This window comes from Zootoca vivipara, chromosome 2, assembly GCF_965207765.1.
Source record: "Zootoca vivipara chromosome 2, rZooViv2.hap1.1, whole genome shotgun sequence".
Taxonomy (NCBI): Eukaryota; Metazoa; Chordata; class Lepidosauria; order Squamata; family Lacertidae; genus Zootoca; species Zootoca vivipara.
The window spans coordinates 107,777,793-107,804,421 of NC_142584.1; the positions used below are offsets into that span (position 1 = coordinate 107,777,793).

Here is a 26,629-nt window from a genome sequence, read left to right on the forward strand (position 1 = left end):
GGCATCATATAGGTCAGAAGAGGGGCTAGACTTAGACCCTGGAAGGTGGAGAAGATCACAACATGAAAACAGGACTAAATTAAAATTGGCAGTAGGGCAGTAACATAAAGGAGGGGACTTTGTGAGAATGATTTCTTCCTCATCCTGTGCATCAGCCAATAAGTCTCTTCCAGAGACTTTAAGAACGTCCTCCTTACAGCTACCGGTATCTGACCTCAACAATATTCTTGGGACAGTTTGCTGCAGTGTGTGCTGCTGGTATCAAACTGTAGGTGGTGCTATTGCTTTAGCCAACCCAAAATACTTTACCGAATTGTTAATCATACTCAAAATACACCCACTGAAATTAATGGGCATCACCTTAGCTCAAATTCCCACTCAGCCATGGCACTCACGTAGCCTAGTGTTCCATCAAAGAGATTTCTCTCTTTCCGCATAGTATTCCACAAAACTCCACAAAGCTTTCATACATAGATTTATTGAAGATAATCAAGGCACAATTAGAAATATTGCCCACATTCCAATAGGCTGTTCTATAGCTCTGATTCTAGATGGTTAGAAGCCTTTTATGGAGCTCTCTGTGGAGCCTTTTAAGGACGAATTGACGTCACCCTTCTTGGGTTTGCCATGACTAGACTGCCACTAGATTACAAAGGAGGAAGGGAGATATTTCTCCACTCTGGCCAGAGCCAATAGAAAGTAGTAGACTGCTGCTGTGCCTACATTTCCCAGCATGCCTTGGGGTCTACAAAATGGTGACAAAATGGTGGGTGGCCTGCAGCGTGCCCGAGCCACACTGCTCCACACTGCCCAAACGGTCCACTCACCGCCTCCCATACCTGCCAAGTTGCTGTCAGAGAAATAAGGGACCGGGCCGGAAATAGCAGACCGGAAGTAGCGCTGCCGCCATTTTGGAACTGGCCGGAGCATGCTCAGAAGTGACTTTTGATGCTGCTTTGTCCAGTTCCAAAATGGCCACCGCACCAGAAGTTGCACTGCAGCCATTTTGGAACTGGGCAGAGCAGCATCAAAAGTCGCTTCTGAGCATGCTCCACCCAGTTCCAAAATGGCCGTCGTGCCAGAATAAACCGGGGGGAAACAAAAAACATCCGTTTTTTCAGCTAGGAACAGCTGGAAAAAACGGAGATTTCCCGGGGAAAACAGGAGACTGGGCAGCTATGCCGCCTCCCCCTCCTATAGGATGCTTGCCCTGCCCATAGCCACACCACCCCAGATGCCCAAGCAGCTTCCTCCGCCACTGGGGAGGAGGAGGTAACAGTACTGCGTACCCTTGACTACCTCCAGAAAAAACCCCACTGAATATAGGTCAAACATGAGACCTTTAAAACATGCTTTTAAAAATGTTGCAAGTTGCTTTGAAACCTTTTTGCAAGAAGCCACTTAACTGATGAAGTTATTATAAGAATATGTATCATAGCTGCCAAGTTTTCCCTTTTCTCGCGAGGAAGCCTATTCAGCATAAGGGAAAATCCCTTAAAATAAGGGATAAGTTGGCAGCTATGATATGTATTAATATCAATAAAGGTTAATCCCTTCCTTCTTGATCATACTTGAATAATGTATGTGTTTATGTACTTTGTACTTTGTACCAATGTGGTATGAAGGAAGGAGAACCCCGAACAAGAGAAGTCACAGGTTTTTATACTTTCTCACAGTAGGTCACTGGAGGGGCGATTATGGGGATTAAAGGCGAGTAGTTGTGAGAAGTGTTTTGGTGAAGTACAGTTGTTATGATAGGGTAGTTAGTAACACTTTGATGTTTACATGCAAAGTTCTTAACTGGTGTTGACAAAAGAGGGGAAGGCTGCCAGCGACTGTTATCGGTATTTCTCAGCCCATCCCATTTGAAACCCATCTGGAGACTTGTAGGAGAGCTCTAAGAAGTTTGGGTTGAACTCTTTCAAGGGGGGGGGGGAGAAGCAGAGGAAGGCGGACCCAGAAAGGATCCATAGAGGAGCTGTGCCAACCTTTTGGCTTTGCATAATTTTAGGGCCACATTAAGAATACAGTTTGCTTTTTCCCCCCTGCAGAGCTCCCGATGGAGTTTATGTGAAGTTTGTTGGTTCCTGAAGCCTGTACCACCATTCCTAGGTACTTATAATTTGTGACTTGTTCTAATTTATAGCCTTGAAGTTCGCAGCTTCTAACCTTTGGTTCCACCCCCCACCCCCCCGAAAGTGAGAATCTTAGTTTTTTGATAATTAATTTTGAGACATTTCACAATGTATTGCGAGCTTTCTTAATGCTCTTTTGAGTCCAATAGGTGTTCGAGATAGGATTACCTAACAGAACCGAAATATGCCGATTTGCGAGCTTCGGGGGGTGGAATTCTAAGTCATTGAGTGCGGATACTAAGTTACTTAAATAAAAATTGAATAGTAGAGGGTCCGAAAGGCACCCTTTCCTGACTCCCTTGAAGGTTTTAGTGGGGTCTGTTAGGTGTCCTAGGTGGCTACACCTGACTCTGAGAGCCGTGTTTGCGTGCAGAGCCTGAATTAAGAACAGAAGCCTTCTATCTATAGTAGTACCCTGTAGTCTGTCCTAGAGTCTGGTTCTGGAATGACTCATTGAAATAAACAATTGCATTTGTAAAATTGGTGTCATATCACTGTAGACCCTGTAGGTAGAGCTGTGGCGCTTGAGCTGTCATTGTGCAGGATCAGGGAGTTACACGCAGCTTTTGATTTGTACAGATACAGTCATACCTCGGTTTTAAGTACGCTTCGGTTTGAGTACTTTCAGTTTAAGAACTCCGCGGACCCGTCTGGAACAGATTAATCCACTTTCCATTACTTTCAATGGGAAAGTTCGCTTCAGGTTAAGTACAGACTTCAGGAACCAATTGTGTACTTAAACCGAGGTACCACTGTATATATATTTTAAAAAACGTGTGGACCCATTTACGAAAGTGTTTAAAAGACTTAAGGAGAGCTACATTCTCAGAAAAGATGCAAGTTGGTAGAAAGTACAAGTACAGTGGTACCTCTACGAATTTAATGCGTTCCGAACACACATTCGTAAGTCGAAAAAAATTGTAAGTCGAATCCCATAGGAATGCATTGGGAGAAAAAATTCGTAAGTCGAAGCAACCCTATCTAAAAATTCGTAAGTAGAAAAAATCCTATCTAAACTGCATCCAAGATGGCGGACGGAGCTCCATTCGTAAGTAGAAACATTCATAAGTAGAGTTATTCGTAAGTAGAGGTACCACTGTACATAAACACATACATTATTCCAGTGAGTATGATAAAGAAGGAAGGGATTAACCTCTATTGATATGAATACATATTTTCTTATAACAAAGTTAAGGTGCTTATTTGTTGCTTTTTACAACTGAAGTGTTTCGAAGCGACTATAATAACATTGCGGGTGGGGTCCCCCTGCATAGAGCAACAGGCATTGAAGTCGTCACATAAAGAGGAACACAAAGAAAATCTCCAGGGAAGTTCCTGTTGCCTGGAGCATTAAAAAAAAGTGTGTGTGTGTGTGTGTGTTTGCAAGCAGGCTCGGGCCCTCCCCGCCTGCTTCCTCCGGCCCCAAGTCCTGCCCCAGCCAATAAGCTGGGATACATTTCTCAGACTGACTTGAGACGGGCAGCACCTCCTTCCGATCCCAGCGCGTGACGGCTTCCCAAAGCTGCTTTTGAGGCCTGGCTACTTGGGGCAGCTGAGCAGTGAGAGAGGGGAAACCTTGGCCCGTTGGCCTAGGCGCTCCACAACTCTCGTCCTCCGAGTAGGTATGTAGTGTTGCTGCTGCTGGCTAGCCTAGACTTTGCTTTTCTTGCTCCCTTTTAGGCTTTTTGGCACTGCAAAACGCCTCCCTCCCAGCACTTGGGGCACCCTTCCCTTTACCACCTTCTCCTGGGACTTGGCTGGAGGCAGCTCGGCTTTCTTCGCCCCCCTCCCACCCCCAGCCCCACCCAGCAGATGCCCGCTTTTTAATGCTTGGGTTGTGAGCCCAATCTCATGTTCCTGTTTCCCCTTTCTGTTTCCTATCTAGTTACAGGCAGGTAGCCGTGTTGGTCTGCCGTAGTCAAAACAAAATTTAGAAAATCCTTCCAGTAGCACCTTAAAGACCCAACTAATAATAATAATAAATTTTTATTTATACCCCGCCCTCCCCAGTCAAAACCAGGCTCAGGGCGGCTAACACCAATAAAATTACAATAAGACATAAAAGAAAAGAAAACAATTAATTAAAATACAGATTAAAATACAATATTAAAATTTAAAGTGCAGCCTCATTTTAAGTAGTCCATAAATCCAAACCATGAGGGAGGAAAACACAGGGGTCAGACTGAATCCAACCCAAAGGCCAGGCGGAATAGCTCTGTCTTGCAGGCCCTGCGAAAGATGACAAATCCCGCAGGGCCCTGGTCTCCTGTGAAAGAGCGTTTCACCAAGTTGGGGCCAATACTGAAAAGGCCCTAACCCTAGTAGAGGCCAATCTAGCCACCTTATGGCTCGGGATCTCCAGAATATTGTTGTTTGTGGACCTTAAGGTCCTCTGCGGGGCATACCAGGAGAGGCGGTCCTGTAGGTACGAGGGTCCCTAAGTTTGTCATTGGTATGAGCTTTCGTGTGCATGCACACTTCTTCAGATACACTGAAACAGAAGTCACCAGACCCTTATATATAGTGAGAGGGTGGGGAGGGGTATTACTCAGAAGGGTGGTGGGAATGGGTGATTGGCCAATAGGTGTGGTAAACCTGTTGACGACTCTTAATGACTGCAATTTATCTTACAGGGAAAAGCAAGGGGTGAGATGGCTAAAGATAGCTTTATCGTGTATAATGAGATAAGAATCCAATGTCTCTATTCAGACCAGGTCTCTCCATGGTTTTAAGTTTGGTAATAAGTTGCAATTCAGCAACTTCTCTTTCCAGTCTATTTCTGGAATAATCAGTAGGAATTTCTGGGATAACCAGTAGGAGAACACTTCAATCTCCCAGGACATTCTATACAAGATCTCAAAGTACCGGTAGCTGTCTTATTACAAAAGAATTTCAGAAAGAGACTGGAAAGAGAAGTTGCTGAGTTGCAACTTATTACCAAACTTGCAGTCGTTAACAGTCGTCCACAGGTTTACCACACCTATCAGCCAATCACCCATTCCCACCACCCTTCTTTTATGTGGTAGTGCAAAGTCTTGTTGCAGCAATAAAGAACAGGCCTACTGGCTGCTATTTTGCTTCAATCTCCTGGCTGAAGTCTCTTAGTTATGACCCCCGAGCTGAACCCATGGGAGCCAAGGTTAGGCGATTGTGAGACTCCTTTTTACAAGTTCAACCTGTGATTTCCCCCCTTACGTTCCTTAAACCTCCATGTCCTCTCCCTTAGGAAGCTAATCCTTTCCTGCAAGTAGCAACCGATCCCCGGAGGAGCAGCTGCTGCCATGACCTCGGTCCGCGAAGTCTCCAGCATTGCCGAAGACCTGCTGTGCCCTGTCTGCCTCTCCATCTTCCAGGACCCCCGCATGCTGGTCTGCGGGCACAACTTCTGCTTCTCCTGCTTGGAGAGCTGCATCGTCCCCAAGGGGCAGCACCAGGGAACGTGCCCCGAGTGCCGGGATCCCTTCGACCTGAAAGATGCCGCCCGCAACAGAGTCCTGGCCAACTTGTCCGAGAAGGCCCGGCTCCTCCGGCTGGACCAGGGGCCCCCAGCGGGTGGGACCGGGAGCTCGTACTTTTGCGAGGAGCACGAAGAGCCTCTCAAGCTCTTCTGCAGCCAGGATGAGGCCCCTGTCTGCGTGATCTGCCGGGACCTGCCTCAGCACCAGGACCATAGCTTTTTGCCTATCAAGAATGCTGTCACGGGTTATCAGGTAGGAGCCTGAGGATGCTTGAGTTTCTGTGGGCTGACAGGTTGTTGGGATCCACTTTGTTCTGTCTTAAAACACCCAAGTTTCACCAGCCGGAACCAGGTACAAAAGAGGGGCTGTGTTTTCTTTTTTTCTTTTTTTCAAAATTTATTTATTTGGTTTTTCAGGTTAAAACGTTACAGTCACGTGTTCAACATAAAACATAAAAACAAGATTCCAAGGGAACTCTTGGACTTCTCCTCCTCCCCTATTGCTAACCATTTCCTCCTGCATCTTTTATAATAATCCAAATCTTCTATCTCTCCATTGTCTCCAAAATTCACCATTAAACTACAAGTGATATTCCAATCCTACTAACAATTTTAACTAATTGGTAATTAATTGGTAATTAATTAATTGGTAATTAATTAATTAATTAATTGGTAATTAATTGGTAATTAATTGGTAATTAATTGGTAATTAATTGGTATCTGAAGAAGTGTGCATGCACACGAAAGCTCATACCAAAATATAAACTTAGTTGGTCTTTAAGGTGCTACTGAAGGAATTTTTTTAATTTTAACTAGTTTACAGTGGTCTTTTAAGATAAGTTATAAATTTTCCCCATGCCTTGTTAAAATTTTGGTCTTCCTGATCGTTCTGCTCGGACACTGAGGTCCAGTACCGAGGGCCTTCTGACGGTTCCCTCGTTACGAGAAGCCAAGTTGCAGGGAACCAGGCAGAGGGCCTTCTCGGTGGTGGCGCCTGTCCTGTGGAACGCCCTCCCATCAGATGTCAAAGAGAAAAACAGCTACCAGATTTTTAGAAAACATCTGAAGGCAGCCCTGTTTAGGGAGGCTTTTAATGTTTAATTATTTTATTTCATTTTTCTGTTGTAAGCCGCCCAGAGTGGCTGGGGAAACCCAGCCAGATGGGCGGGGTATAAATAATATATTATTATTATTATTATTATTATTATTATTATTATTATTATTATTATTATTATTCCGGTCATTTTAGCCATTTCAGCATATTCCATCAACTTGATCTGCCATTCTTCCCTGGTAGGGACTTTATCTTCTTTCCGTCCGTGCTTTCTTGGTGGGTGGGCAACCTGCTCATAGAATTAGGGAACTGGATTCCTCTGAGCACATACTCAGCTTGGGGATTTGTTTTCCCTTGGGGAAGGGTCGCCGCTCAGTGGTTAGAGCAGCGTTTCGTAGCCTAGTGTCCCCAGCTGTTGTTGGACTACAACTCCCATCATCCCTGACCACTGGTCCTGCTAGCTAGGTATGATGGGAGTTGTAGTCCCACAACGACTGGGGAGCCAAGGTTGAGAAACCCTGGGTTTGCCCACAGTAGGTCCCATGTTCAATCCCCAGCATCTCTAGGTAGGGCTGGGAGAGACTCCTGCCTGAACCCCCCCCCAAGAGCTTCTGCCAGTTAGTGCCGGCAGTGCCGAGCTAGCTGGACGAATGGTGTGACTCCGGATAAGGCAGCTTCCTAACTGAACCCGTGGTCCTGTCACACACGAAACCTGCTATTCTGCAGAAGCAGCTTGCTGGGATGGGATGGGAGTCACAATAAGTGAGTCAGTGTACTATGAGGCAGCCTTGGAAGTCAGTGCAGTGCGAATGCACCAGTGGAGTCACTCTGTGCTCCAGTTTGCACTGTGCCAACTTCTCCACTGCCTCGCCTGTCCATCCTGGAAAGCAGCAGCGACCCACCTACCAGGAAGCTAGTGTAGCAGCTGAGCCCCACTTCTGCCCTTCTCGGGTATACAGACCATGCCTTGCCCCTACCTAGCCATGGGGCAAATTATATTTCAGAAGTAAGTGTGCCTGGGAACACAAATGAACCATCCTGGGAGATTCTGGTCTTCTGCTCTTTAAAACATATTCAGGACCCTCCTCTAATTTTTGTTAGGGTTTCATTTCATTTGCTTTTGGTTGTTTTTAATGACATTTTTATTCTAATCGGCCATTAGCTGCTTAGAGAAGGCAAAATATATAACATCATAGATCAAAGAGGTTGGAGTCAGACAAATCCCTACTGTAGTTAGTAGGGATTTGACCATACCTGTACAGTCGTACCTTGGATCCTGAACGCCTTGATACTCGGACGTTTTGGCTCCCGAATGCCGCATACCCAGAAGTGAGTGTTCCGGTTTGTGAACGTTCTTTGGAACCCGAATGTCCGACAGGGCTTCCGCGGGTTCCGATTGGCTGTAGGAGCTTCCTGTAGCCAACCAGAAGCCGCACTTTGGTTTCGGAACCTTTTGGAAGTTGAACAGACTTCCAGAACAGATTGCGTTCGACTTCCAAAGTACGACTGTATTAAATTGTTCTACCGGAGGTTTGTTCACGCGTTGTTGTTGTTGTTGTTGTTGTTTTGTTGTTGTTGTTGTTGTTGTTTTGTTGTTCTTGTTTAGTCGTTTAGTCGTGTCTGACTCTTGATGACCCCATGGACCAGAGCACGCCAGGCACTCCTGTCTTGCACTGCCTCCCACAGTTTGGTCAAACTCATGTTCGTAGCTTCAAGAACACTGTCCAACCATCTCGTCCTCTGGCGTCCCCTTCTCCTAGTGCCCTCAATCTTTCCCAACATCAGGGTCTTTTCCAGGGAGTATTCTCTTCTCATGAGGTGGCCAAAGTATTGGAGCCTCAGCTTCAGGATCTGTCCTTCCAGTGAGCACTCAGGGCTGATTTCCTTCAGAATGGATAGATTTTATCTTCTTGCAGTCCATGGGACTCTCAAGAGTCTCCTCCAGCACGCGTTACAGGTGTTTATGTGAGAGAGTGTACACATGGCGATTTATACAGCTGCATTTCTATGTACACAGACTGTGCACAGGTAACTGTCAACAGGTGTACAGTTCAACTATTTGTGCACACAAATTGTGCACTGATTGAATGTAACATGTGAACATTCATACTAACCTGGGCATTCTAGACCCCACTGCTTCGTATTTTGCCAAGCATATGACACCAAACTAGGCATGGGATTTCCCACAGTTGCCACCACCAGACCTAATAGATGGAGACGGGCAATTTTAACTGAGGACACAACTCGGAAGGAAAAGGTCAAAACTCCCCTCCTCTTCAGTCCCCGAAAAATCTGTGAGGTCCTGTTTCTGCCACCGCTTACTTCATGAATATCCTGATGCAATCCTGTAATTGGAACTGCCAGGGGTTGACCTTGGAACTCGTTCTGCCTGCACAGCCTATGTTCTTATCGGAGAGCTAGCTACACACCCTCCCTCTGAGATAGCCATAAGTTTTATCTCTCTGGCAACAGAATAGTGCAGGGGCGTTGGCCCAGGGGGAGAGGGGTTTGCTGGATACTGGCTGGATACTGGCTGGATTTTAAGCTGCAGATCTCTAGCGCAGCCAAGTTTTAGGTGCGGCGCAACATGCAAGCCCCGAAGTGGCTTTTCCAAACCCCTTTCTATTTGTTCATTTGTTTATTAGTTTTGCATCTATATATATAAAAAATGTAAAAATCATGAAACTGCGGGCTCCACTTTTCTCCGTAACCGCTTGATCGATCGTCCTGAAATTTTGACACAACGATCCAGGCCACTCCCCGAGTGTTGTTAGGGGGGGGGGGGAAACCCCACACATCTCACACCTCCGTAGGTAAAAACCTGTTTTTCAACAAAGTAAAACAGCGCCCTCAAGTGGATTTCCTCCCACAGTACACCCCCTCCCTTCCTGTGAAATCTACACCACACCCACAAATCAAATAATGAGATCATCAACCAAGCAACTGAAACCACCAGGGCAGCCATTATCAGACCCCTAGGCCCCTGCCAGGCTGCTAGGCCCCCACTAGGCCCGGGGGGAGAGAGGGCGAGTGCCCGGATTGCAGGTCGCAGCACGGCCTTTGTTTTATGTAGGCCCCTGCCAGGCCCCCAGGCCCCCATTAGGCCCGGGGGGAGAGGGCAAGTGCATGGATCGCAGGCCACAGCACGGCCTTTGTTTTATGTAGGCCCCTGCCAGGCCCCCAGGCCCCCACAGCAACGCACTTGAGGGCACGGCAAGGGGTTTTTACTTTAAAATTTAGCGGTCGTTGTGTCACATGCAAGGCTCCAGCGGCCATTTTAAGTAAGGGCAGTCATGCCCCTTTTAACCTACGCTTTATGCTATGACTGATTGCAAGCCTCTGCATCTTTTAAAAAAAACAACCATGCACTTTCTCTCCCCAGTTTAAGTCCTCGGATATTTGCAGTGGCCAACTCCCCCCCCCCTTTCCTGGGTTTTTTACTCGCCTTCTGTTGCTACGGGGTTGTGGGTATTCACTATTTGATTCCCCCCGCCCGGTCAGGATTATTAAAGTAGTTCTCTAGGTTCTCTGGGTTACCTACTCCAAAATTAGAAAATCCAAATAACAAAACACACACACACACACACACACACACACACCAATACACACCAATACACACAACAACACCCAAATCATACAATACCCACCAAAATAAATGATGACTCCAAAAATAAAATTAAACAATAATAACTTCTGCTTCTCATGTTCTTATTTCCAAAAAAAAATTAATCTAAATATATAAAAATGTTCAAGATGCGTGCGCAGGGGCCAATGTATGGCGATACAGGGGGGAGGGGACAACACTCCCCGGGGAAAGCAGAGGGAAGGGTGTCCTACCGAAACACAGGGATGAGCCAGGGGGTAGGAGGGAGGAGGGGTGGGATACGTCATGGATCGGGACAGGGTGGGGGAAATCACAGGGATGACCTACAGCAACGCGTGGCCGGGCCAGCTAGTTTAATAATATATGTTCACATCGATATTGTCCACTTTACATCTCTGGCCCATCGACTCCCCCCTTGTAAAATACTTGATCGTGCTGGTTTTGAATTCTTCCTGTCAGCTTCGCCAGTTCCGCAAAGTCCATCTTTTTGATCTGCCACTCTTCTTTTGTTGGTACTTCTTGTTGTTTTTGGGCTAGGAGAATTCTTGCCGCAGTTGTTGCATTCATGAATAGTCTTTTATCTTCTCTTGGTAGCTCTTCCCCCACTATACCCAATAGAAAGGCTTTTGGTTTTCTAACAAAAGTATTTTTAATCATTTTCTTTTATAATATGTGGTGGACTTGCAAAGTGGTAAAGGCTTCCTGGGAAATGATATATAATGAGTTAAAGAAAATGTTCCAAACCCCTCTCTAACTTAGGAGCAACTGAGACCCGTGCTGTGTTGAAAAACCAATAAGAATCACAATTTTATTTTTGTAACATCTTTATTGAAAGTTCAAAAAGTATATAACTATATGTACGCAACTATATGTACGCAAACAAAAAAAGAGGAACAGAACCCATGCAGAAGTGAAAACAAAGGGGGGAGGTGGAAAAACCCCAAACTGTATATTTTACAAGGTTGTTATTGTACTTCATCAGCTCTTAATCTATTACAGTATTGGTAAGAATGGATTCCAAATATCATTGAATTTGTCCATGGCAAGTCTGCGTTTATATGCAAGTTGTTCATACGTTGAGAGTTTGTATACGTCTTCAGTCCAATCATAGAAGTGAGACACATTTTTATTTTTCCAAATCATCATTATCACAGTTTGAAATGTATGTGGCCCCTATGAACACCAGGACTAAGAGCCTACTTTATACAAGCACATCATTTGATTTCATATTGGGTGATTTCCATGCACTCGATAATCTTCCAGCTGAGGTGCCCAGCTCTGAGTGACGTGGAAAATCTGCCACTGGAACTCCCATCACATTCTTCTGTTCTAGGTGACGAGAAATTTCATGAAGGCGAGTGAGTGCACTGGCAAAGGAGCAAAAGAATCTGCCTTATACAGAGTCAGATAATTAGTCCATCTAAGTATTGGCAGTGGCTGCCAGGGTTTCATAGAACTGTAGTGTTGGAAGGGACCCAAGGATCATCTAGTCCAACCCCCTTTCAGGCAGGTGTTTGCTCTCGGCCCTACCTGGAGATGCCGGGGATCGAACCTGGGACTTGCTGTGTGCAAGACAGATACCCCGCTACCGCCCTTCCCAGCCCTCTGTCCTTCCTCTGCCCCCTAGGTGGAAACCAGCTGGGCTGCCATTGGTGGGAAGCCACTTTCTCTTCACCCAACAGAGAAATGCAGGAGGAACAGAGCTCTCCCTCCTCTGCCAGCCCCCAGCAGACTGAAAAAAACTTTTTTGCAGGCTGTTGCACTTGGTGGGGTTATTTGCAAGGCTGTTTCAAAGAAGGGGAGTTGGGGTGTTGCTTACAGCATCATGGGTGGTGCAACAAAGCAATATGGGTATCCGTCTCCCCCTCTCCCTCAGAGCAGCTTGGAGGGAGGGGTGATTTTGGTTTTTGGGGGGGGGGTAGCTTCTGTGGATGGGGAAGTCAATAATTTCTCTCCAGCACCAATTACCCTGGGCATTTCCAAACAAATTGTTGATTGAGCATTCATCCAGATTTGTTTTCTGGGAGGCGAGATAATCTTGGCCGTTTAAGTATGTATTCATCCTGTTTCTTATGGCCTTCTTTAAGAAACAGGATGAATACATACTTAAACGGCCAAGATTATCTCGCCTCGACCATAAAGAAGGCTGATCGCCGAAGAATTGATGCTTTTGAATTATGGTGCTGGAGGAGACTCTTGAGAGTCCCATGGACTGCAAGAAGATCAAACCTATCCATTCTGAAGGAAATCAGCCCTGAGTGCTCACTGGAAGGACAGATCATGAAGCTGAGGCTCCAATACTTTGGCCACCTCATGAGAAGAGAAGAATCCTTGGAAAAGACCCTGATGTTGGGAAAGATTGAGGGCACTAGGAGAAGGGAACGACAGAGGATGAGATGGTTGGACAGCGTTCTCGAAGCTACGAACAGGAGTTTGACCAAACTGCGGGAGGCAGTGCAAGACAGGAGTGCCTGGCGTGCTCTGGTCCATAGGGTCACGAAGAGTCGGACACGACTAAACAACAACAACATCCTGTTTCGTTTGTGGGAAGGTTAGACTTCATTGCATCCAGCAAGTATTACCCCACACTTCTTAGGGCATCTTCCTGTCACTTCCGTTTTGCCAAAAAGTCCAGTCTCTAGGGGAAGTGGGTTTTGTTGCACTAAACTACACAGCCAGCTGCAACCGTGCAAGCTAAATTTGCCAATATATAATGGAATCCCATTCGAAAATAGCAACAGTCTGGGGGAGGGGGACCTCTCTCTCCCTCTCCCTCTCCCTCTCCCTCCCCTCCCATTTCTCTCTCACACAGCTCCCCTGCATTACAACAACAACAACAACAACAATTTATTATTTATACCCCGCCCATCTGGCTGGGTTTTCCCAGCCATTCTGGGCAGCTTCCATCAAAATATTAAAATACAATAATTCATCAAATAGTAAAAGCTTTCCTAAATAGAGCTGCCTTCAGATGTCTTCTAAAAGTCAGATAGTTGTTTATTTCTTTGACATCTGGCCACTACCGAGAAGGCCCTCTGCCTGGTTCCTTGTAACTTGGCTTCTCGCAACGAGGGAACCGCCAGAAGGCCCTCGGCGCTGGACCTCAGTGTCCGGGCAGAACGATGGGGGTAGAGATGCTCCTTCAGGTATACTGGACCGAGGCCATTTACCTGTTGTTTAACCCTGAATGTGTGTATAGACTCTAAAGATAAATATTTTCTGAGATACAATCTGTGGCATTCAGTCTGTGATGGTTCATTCATGCATGCGGTTCATGATTTGGTACTGTTGTTTCTACCAAAATAAATCCCACTGAATCCAAGGTGCTGTGTCGTAAGGTTGCTTGGAGTTGTTGTTGTTGTTTAGTCGTTTAGTCGTGTCCGACTCTTCGTGACCCCATGGACCAGAGCACGCCAGGCACTCCTGTCTTCCACTGCCTCCCGTAGTTTGGTCAAACTCATGTTCGTAGCTTCGAGAACACTGTCCAACCATCTTGTCCTCTGTCGTCCCCTTCTCCTAGTGCCCTCAATCTTTCCCAACATCAGGGTCTTTTCCAAGGATTCTTCTCTTCTCATGAGGTGGCCAAAGTATTGGAGCCTCAGCTTCACGATCTGTCCTTCCAGGGAGCACTCAGGGCTGATTTCCTTAAGAATGGATAGGTTTGATCTTCTAGCAGTCCATGGGACTCTCAAGAGTCTCCTCCAGCACCATAATTCAAAAGCATCAATTCTTCGGCGATCAGCCTTCTTTATGGTCCAGCTCTCACTTCCATACATCACTACTGGGAAAACCATAGCTTTAACTATACGGACCTTTGTCGGCAAGGTGATGTCTCTGCTTTTTAAGATGCTGTCTAGGTTTGTCATTGCTTTTCTCCCAAGAAGCAGGCGTCTTTTAATTTCGTGACTGCTGTCACCATCTGCAGTGATCAAGGAGCCCAAGAAAGTAAAATCTCTCACTGCCTCCATTTCTTCCCCTTCTATTTGCCAGGAGGTGATGGGACCAGTGGCCATGATCTTGGTTTTTTTGATGTTGAGCTTCAGACCATATTTTGCGCTCTCCTCTTTCACCCTCATTAAAAGGTTCTTTAATTCCTCCTCACTTTCTGCCATCAAGGTTGTGTCATCTGCATATCTGAGGTTGTTGATATTTCTTCCGGCAATCTTAATTCCTGCTTGGGATTCATCTAGTCCAGCCTTTCGCATGATGAATTCTGCATATAAGTTAAATAAGCAGGGAGACAATATACAACCTTGTCGTACTCCTTTCCCAATTTTGAACCAATCCGTTGTTCCATATCCAGTTCTAACTGTAGCTTCTTGTCCCACATAGAGATTTCTCAGGAGACAGATGAGGTGATCAGGCACTCCCATTTCTTTAAGAACTTGCCATAGTTTGCTGTGGTCGACACAGTCAAAGGCTTTTGCATAGTCAATGAAGCAGAAGTAGACGTTTTTCTGGAACTCTCTAGCTTTCTCCATAATCCAGCGCATGTTTGCTATTTGGTCTCTGGTTCCTCTGCCCTTTCGAAATCCAGCTTGCACTTCTGGGAGTTCTCGGTCCACATACTGCCTAAGCCTGCCTTGTAGAATTTTAAGCATAACCTTGCTAGCGTGTGAAATGAGGGCAATTGTGCGGTAGTTGGAGCATTCTTTGGCACTGCCCTTCTTTGGAATTGGGATGTAGACTGATCTTCTCCAATCCTCTGGCCATTGCTGAGTTTTCCAAACTTGCTGGCATATTGGGTGTAGCACCTTAACAGCATCATCTTTTAAAATTTTAAATAGTTCAGCTGGAATATCATCACTTCCACTGGCCTTGTTATTAGCAGTGCTTTCTAAGGCCCATTTGACTTCACTCTCCAAGATGTCTGGCTCAAGGTCAGCAACCACACTACCTGGGGTGTACGAGACCTCCATATCTTTCTGGTATAATTCCTCTGTGTATTCTTGCCACCTCTTCTTGATGTCTTCTGCTTCTGTTAGGTCCTTACCACTTTTGTCCTTGATTATGGTAATCTTTGTACGAAATGTTCCTTTCATATCTCCAATTTTCTTGAACAGATCTCTGGTTTTCCCCATTCTATTGTTTTCCTCTATTTCTTTGCATTGCTCATTTAAGAAGACCCTCTTGTCTCTCCTTGCTGTTTTTTGGAAATCTGCATTCAGTTTCCTGTATCTTTCCCTATCTCCCTTGCATTTTGCTTGCCTCCTCTCCTCCGCTATTTGTAAGGCCTCGTTGGACAGCCATTTTGCTTTCTTGCATTTCCTTTTCCTTGGGATGGTTTTCGTTGCTGCCTCCTGTATAATGTTACGAGCCTCCATCCATAGTTCTTCAGGCACTCTGTCCACCAAATCTAAATCCTTAAACCTGTTCCTCACTTCCACTGTGTATTCATAAGGGATTTGATTCAGATTGTATCTTACTGGCCCAGTGGTTTTTCCTACTTTCTTCAGTTTAAGCTGGAATTTTGCTATAAGAAGCTGATGATCTGAGTTACAGTCAGCTCCAGGTCTTGTTTTTGCTGACTGTATAGAGCTTCTCCATCTTTGGCTGCAGAGAATATAATCAATCTGATTTCGATGCTGCCCATTTGGTGATATCCATGTGTAGAGTCGTCTCTTGTGTTGTTGGAAGAGAGTGTTTGTGATGACCAGCTTGTTCTCTTGACAGAACTCTATTAGCCTTTGCCCTGCTTCATTTTGAACTCCAAGGCCAAACTTGCCAGTTGTTCCTTTTATCTCTTGATTCCCTACTTTAGCATTCCAATCCCCTGTAATGAGAAGAACATCCTTCTTTGGTGTCATTTCTAGAAGGTGTTGTAGGTCTTCATAGAATTGGTCAATTTCACTTTCTTCAGCACCGGTAGTTGGTGCATAAACTTGGATTACTGTGATGTTAAAAGGTCTGCCTTGGATTCGTATCGAGATCATTCTGTCATTTTTGAGATTGCATCCCATCACAGCTTTTGCCACTCTTTTGTTGACTATGAGGGCCACTCCATTTCTTCCACAGGATTCTTGCCCACAGTAGTAGATATGATAGTCACCCGAACTGAATTCACCCATTCCCTTCCATTTTAGTTCACTGATGCCCAGCATGTCGATATTTATTCTTGTCATCTCATTTTTGACCACATCCAGCTTACCTCTATTCATGGTTCTTACATTCCAGGTTCCTATGCAATATTTTTCTTTACAGCATCGGACTTTCCTTTCGCTTCCAGGCATATCCGCAACTGAGCGTCCTTTCGGCTTTGGCCCAGCCACTTCATCAGCTCTGAATCTACTTGTACTTGTCCTCCGCTCTTCCTCAGTAGCATGTTGGACGCCTTCCGACCTGAGGGGCTCATCTTCCAGCGTCATAACTTTTATATGCCTGTTGTCTTTGTCCATGGAGTTTTCTTGGCAGGGATACTGGAGTGGCTTGCCAGTTCCTTCTCCAGGTGGATCACGTTTAGTCAAAACTCTCCACTATGACCTGTCCATCTTGGGTGGCCCTGCATGGCATAGCTCATAGCTTCTCTGAGTTATTCAAGCCCCTTCGCCACGACAAGGCATTGATCCATGAAGGGGTGCTTGGAGTTACAACCTTTGAATACTTCCCGGAAAGAGAGAGGGGATTCCAGCAGGTTAGAACAGGGAGGTGGGAGGGGAAGAGACCAGTAACCTTTTGCTTGGGTCTATTCATTTTTCTCTCCAGATCTTTTGCATGGTTGTTTGTGTATTCCCAATTTTATTTGTGTATTTATTCAGGATAAACTGAAAGCATCTTTGGAACCCCTGGAGAATGGGGTGAAGTGGGCCATAAATAATCAGTCTCAACAACAGGAGGCCATGGAAGACCTGGAGGTAAATTTTTAAAAGGAAACAAGAATATAATGGGCTTGTGTGAGTGTGAGAGAGGAAATAGTAGAACGCTGTAGCTTGAAGAAACAGGCTCCTAGGCAGGAAGAAAGCAGACTACAGAAAAGTCTCAGGCGTTGTTTATACGTGATTTTATGGCTTAGTAAACTATGGCTTAGTGTTATGTGTGAACTCTGCCCAGCAACATAATTATGGCTTGTTTACTGCCAACAAACCACAATCTGAAGCCATGGTTCTTGGCTTATAAATCTTGGCTTGTTTTAACTATGGCTTGGTGTTACGTGTGAACCCAGCTAGCACTCTTCCTTAACTATGGTTTGTTTAACTCGGTGCTGGTGTTTAGGAATGCAGGAAACTGCCATATACTGAGTCAGACCATTGGTCCCATCTATCTTGCTAATGTCAACATTGACCGGCAGTAGCTCTCTGGGATTTTGGAAAGGGCTCTGTCTTCCTTGTCCCTGGAGATGCTGGGGCTGAGGTTAGGACCTTCTCTGTGCCACAAATTGGGCAACTGATTCAGACAGCTGAACGAAAGGCCTGTCAGCCGTAAGCGTAATTTCAGCTCTCTGTGATTCGCTGTAGAATCTCCATCAACACCTGTGTGGCTGCATCTTCATTGCGTTCGAGGAACTGCGTGAAATCCTCAACGAAAGAGAGCAGAGCATGATGGAAACGGTTAGGCAGATGAAGGAGGAGAACCAGGCAGAAATGGAGAGGAGACTGGAATATCTGAAAGCGTTCAGCTCAGCTCACACAGAGACCATATCCGGGATCGAAGCTGCCTTGGAGGAAACCAACGAATTCGCCTTCTTGAAGGTGAGTGAGTCTTGGTGCTTCCCAGTCCCTTTTCTTTTTAAGGATTGAATAACAGATGTGCAGTTGCCAGTGTCTTGCCCCTGTTCCAGATGTTTTCATTTAAGGAAACTGCTTGCATTTAGGGCTGTGGTAGGGAACTGGACCCAGCTACCTCCCCCACTCACCCCTAGGCCATTTTTGACATGGCTGCCTTTCGATATGGATTAGCTACCAAACCAGGTTCAGAGTTATCGTGTCAATTCACAAATCCCTAAAAACAGCATGGGGCTAGTATACCTTAAGGGCCACCTGGTTCCTTACGCTCCACTTTGATCACTGAGATCTCTGAGATCTTCTAATGGGGCACTCCCCTGAAATTTGGCCAGCCTTTACCCAGCACAGAAGCTTCTGTGTGGAACTCCTTGCCTATAGAAGTTCCTCAGATTCCATCCCTGCTCTCTTTGAGACGTCGTTTAAAAATGAAACTGTTCAGAAGGCCCTTTGGAACCCGAAATTTTCCGCAACCAGTTTTTTATTGACATAGGTGTATTATGTTTTTACTGTTATATTTTCTATGGAAGTGTGGTTTATAAATATTTAAGTCTATCTATATCTATCTATCTATCTATCTATCTATCTATCTATCTATCTATCTATCTATCTATCATTGTTAGGCAATTCGTCACAGAGTTACAGAGCCCAGCACCTTTAACAAACTAGTTCCCAAGATTCTTTGGGGAAAGCCATGGCTGCCAAAGTGGTTTAGGAGTGCTCTAAATGTTTGGTGCGATGTGACTCCTTGCAGTTAACTTGACATGAATGAATGAATGAATGAATGAATGAATGAATGATTTATTACGGTCAGAGACAGCTTTTAGAACACATTTGAGGGAACGCTCCCAAAGGACAAAACATACATATAAAACTTTATACAATGATAAAAAATAGTGTTTAAAAATACAGTGAACGTAAAGGTACTAAAACTTTAAAATAAACTGCCGCAGAGATCTGGCCCTGGGTCACTCGGTAACTTGACATTATTAACCTGGGGTTAGCACCTTCTGACAGTTCATTGTGCCCTAATCTTCCCTGCCACCAGATTGATGAATTCGGGATAGATAGATAGATAGATAGATAGATAGATAGATAGATAGATAGAGATCAGGGACCCCAAACTAAGGCCCGGGGGCCGGATGTGGCCCAATCACCTTTTAAATCTGGCCCGTGGACAGTCTGGGAATCCGCATGTTTTTACATGAGTAGAATGTGTCCTTTTATTTAAAATGCATCTCTGGGTTATTTGTGCAGCCTGCCTGGTGTTTTTACATGAGTAGAATGTGTCCTTTTATTTAAAATGCATCTCTGGGGCATAGGAATTCATTCATTATTATTTTTTCAAAATATAGTCCGGCCCCCCACAAGGTCTGAGGGACAGTGGACTGGCCCCCTGCTGAAAAAGTTTGCTGACCCCTGATATAGATGATACTTTATTGTCATTGTACATAGTACAACAAAATTGAATGCCATCCCATAAAAAACAAAACAAAAACACAATTACAGCCACACACACACACACACACACACACACACACACACACACACACATCACAACTCCCCAAGATCATATTATTTAAGATGGTTATAGCTCTTGGATAGAAACTGTTTTTTAATCTATTCGTTCTGGATTTAATTGTTCTGTATCTCTTGCCCGAAGGCAACAGTGCAAAAAGACTATATCCAGGATGAGATGAATCTTGTAAAATATTATTTGCTTTTTTAAGGCAACGGGAACTGTATACAGGTAGGTAGCCGTGTTGGTCTGAGTCGAAGCAAAATAAAAAAATTCCTTCAGTAGCACCTTAAAGACCAACTAAGTTTATATTTTGGTATGAGCTTTCGTGTGCATGCACACTTCTTCAGATACAAAACTGTATAGTTTTGACTGTATAGTTTTGTATACAAAACTGTATAGTTCTTCCAGAGATGGGAGAGGATGACCCATAATCTTTTGAGCTGTGGTTATGACCTCCTGGAGCACTTTCCTATCCATGACTGTGCAGCTGGAAAACCAAGCACAGATGCCGTATGTGAGAATGCTCTCTATGGAGCCTCGGTAGAAGGACACCAGCAATCTCTCACTCAGCTTGTTGTTGTTTTTAAAAAAGACTGAGGAAATATTTGCGCTCCAGGTCATACCCTGCTCAATGGTAACACCCAAGAACTTAAATACAGCCACCCTGACTGTTCTGTACAGAGGGTTTGAAGGTCGGCTGAAGCTGTGCAAACTTGCTTTGGCAGGCAGTTCCAACCTTCTTTGTTTCTTTTTCCCTCCAGGGAGTCAAGGAATTGACAGGAAGGTGAGTATTAGCATTGCTCTGTATATAGACATTGGCTCTGATCCCACTGCCTCCAAGTTTTATGGATTCCAGTGGGACTCCACCAACAGCTATGTAGGCTGGTCAGACTCTGACAATTTTAACAATTGTTCCTGTTGATCAGCAGTCCCATGCCCCGCCCCCAACTCTTTCTTCCGCAGTGTTTTTAGCAGAGTAAAGATAAAGTAGGCCGTGCTCATGACAAATACCATTCCACTTTGAAATTTGCTGCTTTGGGGCATAATCCAGAGACAGTTACATATAGCCTTATAACCTGTTGATTGTGCCACTAAACCCATCGATTTCTTTGGTTCATCTGCATGCCTGGCTTTCTTGGGAATCTACCCTGAACAACGGTGTAGAGATTCCGTGTATGGTACTTGTATCATATTTGTCTCTGTGTTAAATGAGGAAACATTTAGTCAAAATTAAGCTCTCTTTTAAAACCCTTTGCAGTCAGTGGGAAAGAGTAGCAGACGAACCCTATGAATGTGTGTGAGGGCTGATTAATATTCTACAGCCTTGTAAATAGGTTTGTGGGAGGGGGTTATTGTTTATTGTCATTTCTGTTTATTTGTGCTTTTATCTTGTGAACGCAGGTGGCGCTGTGGGTTAAACCACAGAGCCTAGAGCTTGCCGATCAGAAGGTCGGCAGTTTGAATCCCTGTGACGGGGTGAGCTCCCGTTGCTTGGTCCCAGCTCTTGCCAACCTAGCAGTTCGAAAGCACGTCAAAGTGCAAGTAGATAAATAGGGACCTCTGCGACGGGAAGGTAAATGGCGTTTCCGTGTGCTGCTCTGGTTTGCCAGAAAGCGGCTTTGTCATGCTGGCCACATGACCTGGAAGCTATACGCTGGCTCCCTCGGCCAATAATGCGAGATGAGCGCCGCAACCCCAGAGTCGGTCACGACTGGACCTAATGGTCAGGGGTCCCTTTACCTTTACCTTTTATCTTGTGAACCGCCCTGAGATCTGCTGATGAAGAGCAGTATATAAACCTAATAAACAAAATAAATAAAATAAAAATCTGCATATGCTTTTGAATGCAGATTACATTCTGCATTTGTAGGCCGTATAATTGGAAGGGACCTTGGGCATCATCTGGTCCAGCCACCCATGCTCAGTGCAGGATCTGCAATGCAGGATACAACCAAGGTATCCCTGACAAGTGGCTTGTCCAGCCTCTCCTCAATACCTCCAATAAAGGAGAGTTCATTCCCTCCCAAGGTGACAGGGCTGCACAATTTATTCCATCTATTTAGCCAATTAGGAATACAGTCGCACCTTGGAAGTCAAAAAGAATCCATTCCGGAAGTCAATTCAACTTCCAAGACGTTTGGAAACCAAGGCGCAGCTTCTGATTGGCTGCAGGAAGCTCCCGCAGCCAATCGGAAGCCCCGTCAGACGTTCGGCTTCCAACAGAACATTCGAAAACTGGAACACTCACTTCCCGGTTTGCAGCGTTTGGGAGCCGATTTGTTCGGGAGCCAAGGCGTTCAAGATCAGTAATCACACAGTTCAAAGATGGAGTTAATTCTTTATTAGCAAAAGCACAACCTCCACAGACTTGGTTGAGTTTCAGACCTAACAAGAAGAGCAGCTCCCTTCTGATGGTCTGTCACTGAGTGGTCATTCTCACCTCTGTCCTTCTCGTTCCTCCAAGTGAATTAACTTGGCTCCCTGTGTTCCTAATGACTGCTGAATTGGGTTGGTCCTCTGCAAAAAAAAAAAAAATCCTCCTCCATCTTCACCTGTTTTTGTCTGTGCACTTGGGAACTGCAGAGCAGCAGTTGGGCACCTTGCCATTCCCACATGCCTCATGTTATAGATCTGATCCCTGTAGGAAGGTGTAGGAAAAGGCCTTGTGGCTCTTCTCTTCAACCAGTGGCTCAGGTGGTGGCAGAATCTCAGAGGTTGTTTCCTGACCTGCTCCGCTAAGCCTTTTTTAGTTGAACTTTCTGGGGAGCTGAAACCTCAGCTTTTTGTACGTTTCCGAGCACAATTCAAGTGTTGGTGCTAAATGGCCTCGGCCAGTATACCTGAAGGAGTGTCTCCACCCCCATCGTTCAGCTCCTAGGGCCTTCTGGCGGTTCCCTCCCTGTGAGAAGTGAAGGTACAGGGAACCAGGCAGAGGGCCTTCCCAGTAGTGGCACCCGCCCTGTGGAACGCCCTCCCATCAGATGTCAAGGAGATAAACAACTATCTAACTTTTAGAAGACATCTGAAGGCAGCCCTGTTTAGGGAAGCTTTTAAGGTTTGATGTTTTATTCTGTTTTTAATATTATGTTGGGAGCTGCCCAGTGTGGCTGGGGAAACCCAGCCAGATGGGCGGGGTAGAAATAATATTTATTTATGACATGCAGATACATGGAACTGTGGTCTCTTCTGTCTGCAGAGTCCAGGAACGACTTAAAGAACAGGTTGACGAAATAGCCAAAGAAGCCTGCAAGGGTGGAGAAGGGGAAGAGGAAATCAAGGAGGGAGGCAACCAAGATGAGGATGCTGGTGAAAATCTGGGCGAAGGCAAGGCCGGTGGAGATGTCATTGATGAAGAAACAACTTACGAAGGAGCCGAAGCCCAGGGAGCAGAAGGAGAAGACGAGGAGGGGGCCATTGTGCCTGTAGATCCAGCTCTTGAAGAGCTGGAAGTGTTGCTGAATTTTGATTCCTGGAAGGAGATGCTGAGAAGCATCGGTATCGGGGAGACCTTTGCCCCAGACTCGCCTTGCCGCTCTCCAACTCCAGAGAAAGACATGCCCCAGCTGGAAGACAGTGATTCCTTACCCAAAGAAGCACCTTGGCGAAGCACTGGCCCCCCCACTGAGGCTCCCATCGTGGCTGAAGCCCCGTGCCAACCACCGCGCAGCTCGTACTTTCGCAGCTTCCAACAGATGCCCCTTTTCGGGTCTTTTCCGTCCTTTCCTTTCGGAGGGCAGTTTGGGCCTGCACACGGGTGGACATCTCATCCCAGGCTGGGCCGCGGCACGTTTCAAGGCAGGAAAGGGCCACGTAGCCAGCCTTTTGGCCCTTGGAGGGGACAAGGCAGAGGATATTATCCGAACACACAGGCATCCCAAGCCGGCGAAGGCAGCGCTTTGCCTCAGATTCGCTGGATGTCCCTGAGGATCGAGCCCCCCAAGCCCAGAGGAGCCCAAGTCCTGGGGCAGGGAGGGCAGTGCAAGCCGGAACAAGCGGGTGGCAGGTCCTCAATGACAGAGCCTCCCAAACCAAGGGAGGCTCACGGTTTGGGGCGAAGAGGAAGAGGAGGTTGGTCCAATAATCAGAAGACGCAATCCAGTGCAGATCAAAGCGGAGGTGGATCTGCAAAGAACGAGGCTCGTGCCTCAGGGCAGGCAGGGTCAGGGCAAGGGCAAGGATCTGCAAAGAGGCCCCCAACCCCCAGCAAAGGGGGCGAAGCCTCAGGAAACAAGGGCTCTCAGAATAAGCATCACGGAGGGCGAGGGCGTGGTAGGGGCCGGGGTTCAGCCAAGGGCCCCCAGAACAAATAGTTCTTTCCATCAGAGGTGGCTGCCATTGGACGCCGAAAGGAGGCTGTATTCAGAGAAGTGACCTTGTTTGGGGGTTTCATTCATTGCCCTTCTCTCAGAGTCGGTCCATACCTCGGAGAGGCTGGAGTTCATGTGCAGGAGAGTGCTCTTGCAAAAGCCGCTGTGGGAAGGAGGACACGGGACTTGAGGGAGGCCTTCGCTCTGGTCCAGTGGCCTGCTCTGGTGCGCCCAAGCAGCATAGGTTTAGCTGGTCGGTGTAGGTGAGACAATTTCAAAACCTTTGGACTTTAGAATGTGCCTCTGATTAATTGGGCAGTCACTTTCATTTGTTTGTTTTGAATGCAATTGTGTGCATTTCAAATACTAGGCAACAACGAAAGCCTGGCAGTTTCGTTACTTTCCAGAAGATGCATTTTCCCTGCTCTCTCTATTCATGGAAATAAATGCTTCTCCTAAAAATAGGAATCTTTTTTTTTCCAGCTCAGGGGCCGCAGCGTCTTTTGGGTGCAGCCTTCTGGGGGCCAGAGGCAGAAAAGTGGGCAGATCAATGGGTGCAACTCCACCACCCCCCTCTCTACAGCAGGCTACATTCCAGCCTTGCGAAACTCAGGTTTTTCCCCTCTGCGCTCCATTCCATCTCTCCATCCTCCCATCAGGCCAGCAAGATGTCTTATCACAGTTCAAGGAGGCATTCAAAGCTGACAAAACCAGAATGGGCATGGAGCAAGGCAGGAGTGTGGCCTCAGAAAAGTCATAGAATCATATCATTGAAGAGTTGGAAGGGACCCCCGATGGTCATCTAGCCCAACCCCCTGCAATGCAGGGATCTCAGCTAAAGCATCCATGACAGATGGCCATCCAACCTCTGCTTAAAAACCTCCAAGGAAAGAGAGTCCACAGCCCCCAGAGGTTGTCTGTTCCACTGCCGAACAGCTCTTAACTGTCAGAAAGTTCTTCATGATATTTAGTCACAATCTCCTTTCTTGTAATCTGAAGCCATTGGTTTGAGTCCTACCCTCCAGAGCAGGAGAAAACAAGCTGGCCCCCTCTCCTAGGTGACAGCCCTTGAGATATTCGAAGATGGCTATATCTCCTCTCAGTCTCCTCTTTTCCAGGCTAAACATACCTTCAACCAGCTCCTTCAACCATTCCTAAACAGCTCCTTCAACCATCCCTCATAAGTCCAACAGGCAAGATTCATGTTCTGGATTCCAGCCCCAGCGTGAAGTCCAAAAAACCCTGTAGCATCCCAGGTTTGCAAAAAGACGGTTTGTATGTGACAAACTTGAGTTGGGAGAGTGTCTGGCTCATTGGGAATGCTGTGTGTCTTCCATTTTTCCCCTTAAAAGGAAAGAAAGAAAAAAGAGAAAGAAAGAAAGAAAGAAAGAAAGAAAGAAAGAAAGAAAGAAAGAAAGAAAGAAAGAAAGAAAGAAAGAAAGAAAGAAAGAAAGAAAGAAAGAAAGAAAGAAAGAAAGAAGAGTTTGGATTTGATATCCCGCTTTATCACTACCCTAAGGAATCTCAAAGCGGCTAACATTCTCCTTTCCCTTCCTCCCCCACTACAAACACTCTGTGAGGTGAGTGGGGCTGAGAGACTTCAAAGAAGTGTGACTAGCACAAGGTCACCCAGCAGCTGCTTGTGGAGGAGCGGAGATGCGAACCCAGTTCCCCAGATTACAAATCTACCGCTCTTAACCACTACACCACACTGGCTCTCGCCAGTGAAAGTGATGATTATCAGCCTGAGTACCTAAGGCAGATTATACAGTAGAGTTAACATGCTTCCCCCTGCAAAATACTATATTCTTGTATTGGAATATCAAGCTTTAGAACTCACTTTCAGTACACCATGCTGGGAAAAGTGTAGCTGTGCAGAGTTGGTCCCCAATTCAGACTTCTAGTAACCAGCACAAAGGTGCCTTGAGTTTGCAGCTCCACGCCTGAAATTATATAGCTAAATTCAAATGGATGTTAATGGCTCTTGTCTTCTGTGTTGGAATGTATTCCCCCCCCTCCCCCACCACTTAAATAAATGCTTTCCTTCTTTAAAAAAGAAAAACATTCCTGAGACTTTCCTTGTGAAGCTGAAAGTGAATGGTTCGGACTACCAGCATGTTCATAAAAGAACACGGAAATATACCGGTATAGCTCAGGGCTGTTGATTAAGCATTTATGCTTCTTTGCTGCACAAAGCTATTATAGTCTTTATTGAGCATTTCTTCTGATACATTTATGTGGAGGCTGTTCAACAATGAGCACTCATCCCGATTTGCTTGTGGGGCATTTTTAAGTTTTCCCAGTAATCATTTCCCGCTTTTCAATGCCTCCCCTCCCATCACTCTCTTAATGGCAAAAAAAAACCTTTACCATTTGTGCTAGGAAGAAAGAGCTCTTAAAGGTAAAGGGACCCCTGACCATTAGGTCCAGTCGCTGACAGCTCTGGGCTTGCGGCGCTCATCTCGCTTTATTGGCCGAGGGAGCCGGCGTATAGCTTCCAGGTCATGTGGCCAGCATGACTAAGCTGCTTCTGGAGAACCAGAGCAGTGCATGGAAACACCGTTTACCTTCCCGCCAGAGCGGGACCTATTTATCTGCTTGCACTTTGATGTGCTTTCGAACTGCTAGGTTGGCAGGAGCTGGGACCAAGCAACGGGAGCTCACCCCGTCACAGGGATTCGAACCGCCGACCTTCTGATCAGCAAGTCCTAGGCTCAGTGGTTTAACCACAGCGCCACCTGGGTCCCAAAGAGCTCTTAAATACCCTTAAATTGGGCCAAGTTCCTGGTATCCCTCCCACAAAACAATGACCATCTGGAGGAACTCTTGAGAGTG

General features: G+C 46.0%; 1 protein-coding gene across 4 annotated transcripts; it reads left to right on the top strand.

Annotated features, from left to right (window-relative positions):
- The first annotated feature begins 1,636 nt into the window (after nt 1–1,636).
- Nucleotides 1,637–25,856, top strand: LOC118081211 (uncharacterized). Of its 4 annotated transcripts, none has more exons than XM_035107534.3 (6): nt 1,637–1,675; nt 5,362–5,845; nt 17,006–17,101; nt 17,702–17,935; nt 20,249–20,271; nt 22,684–25,856. In XM_035107534.3, the coding sequence occupies exons 2-6, from the start codon at nt 5,417–5,419 to the stop codon at nt 23,795–23,797; spliced, it is 1,896 nt and encodes a 631-aa protein (XP_034963425.1). In that variant the 5' UTR covers nt 1,637–1,675; nt 5,362–5,416; the 3' UTR covers nt 23,798–25,856. The 4 variants fall into 4 exon arrangements, with proteins under 4 accessions (XP_034963425.1, XP_034963427.1, XP_088519563.1 ...); XM_035107536.3 differs by lacking the exon at nt 1,637–1,675 and adding an exon at nt 2,035–2,112; XM_088663437.1 differs by lacking the exon at nt 1,637–1,675 and adding an exon at nt 3,581–3,757.
- Nucleotides 25,857–26,629: the final 773 nt, after the last annotated feature.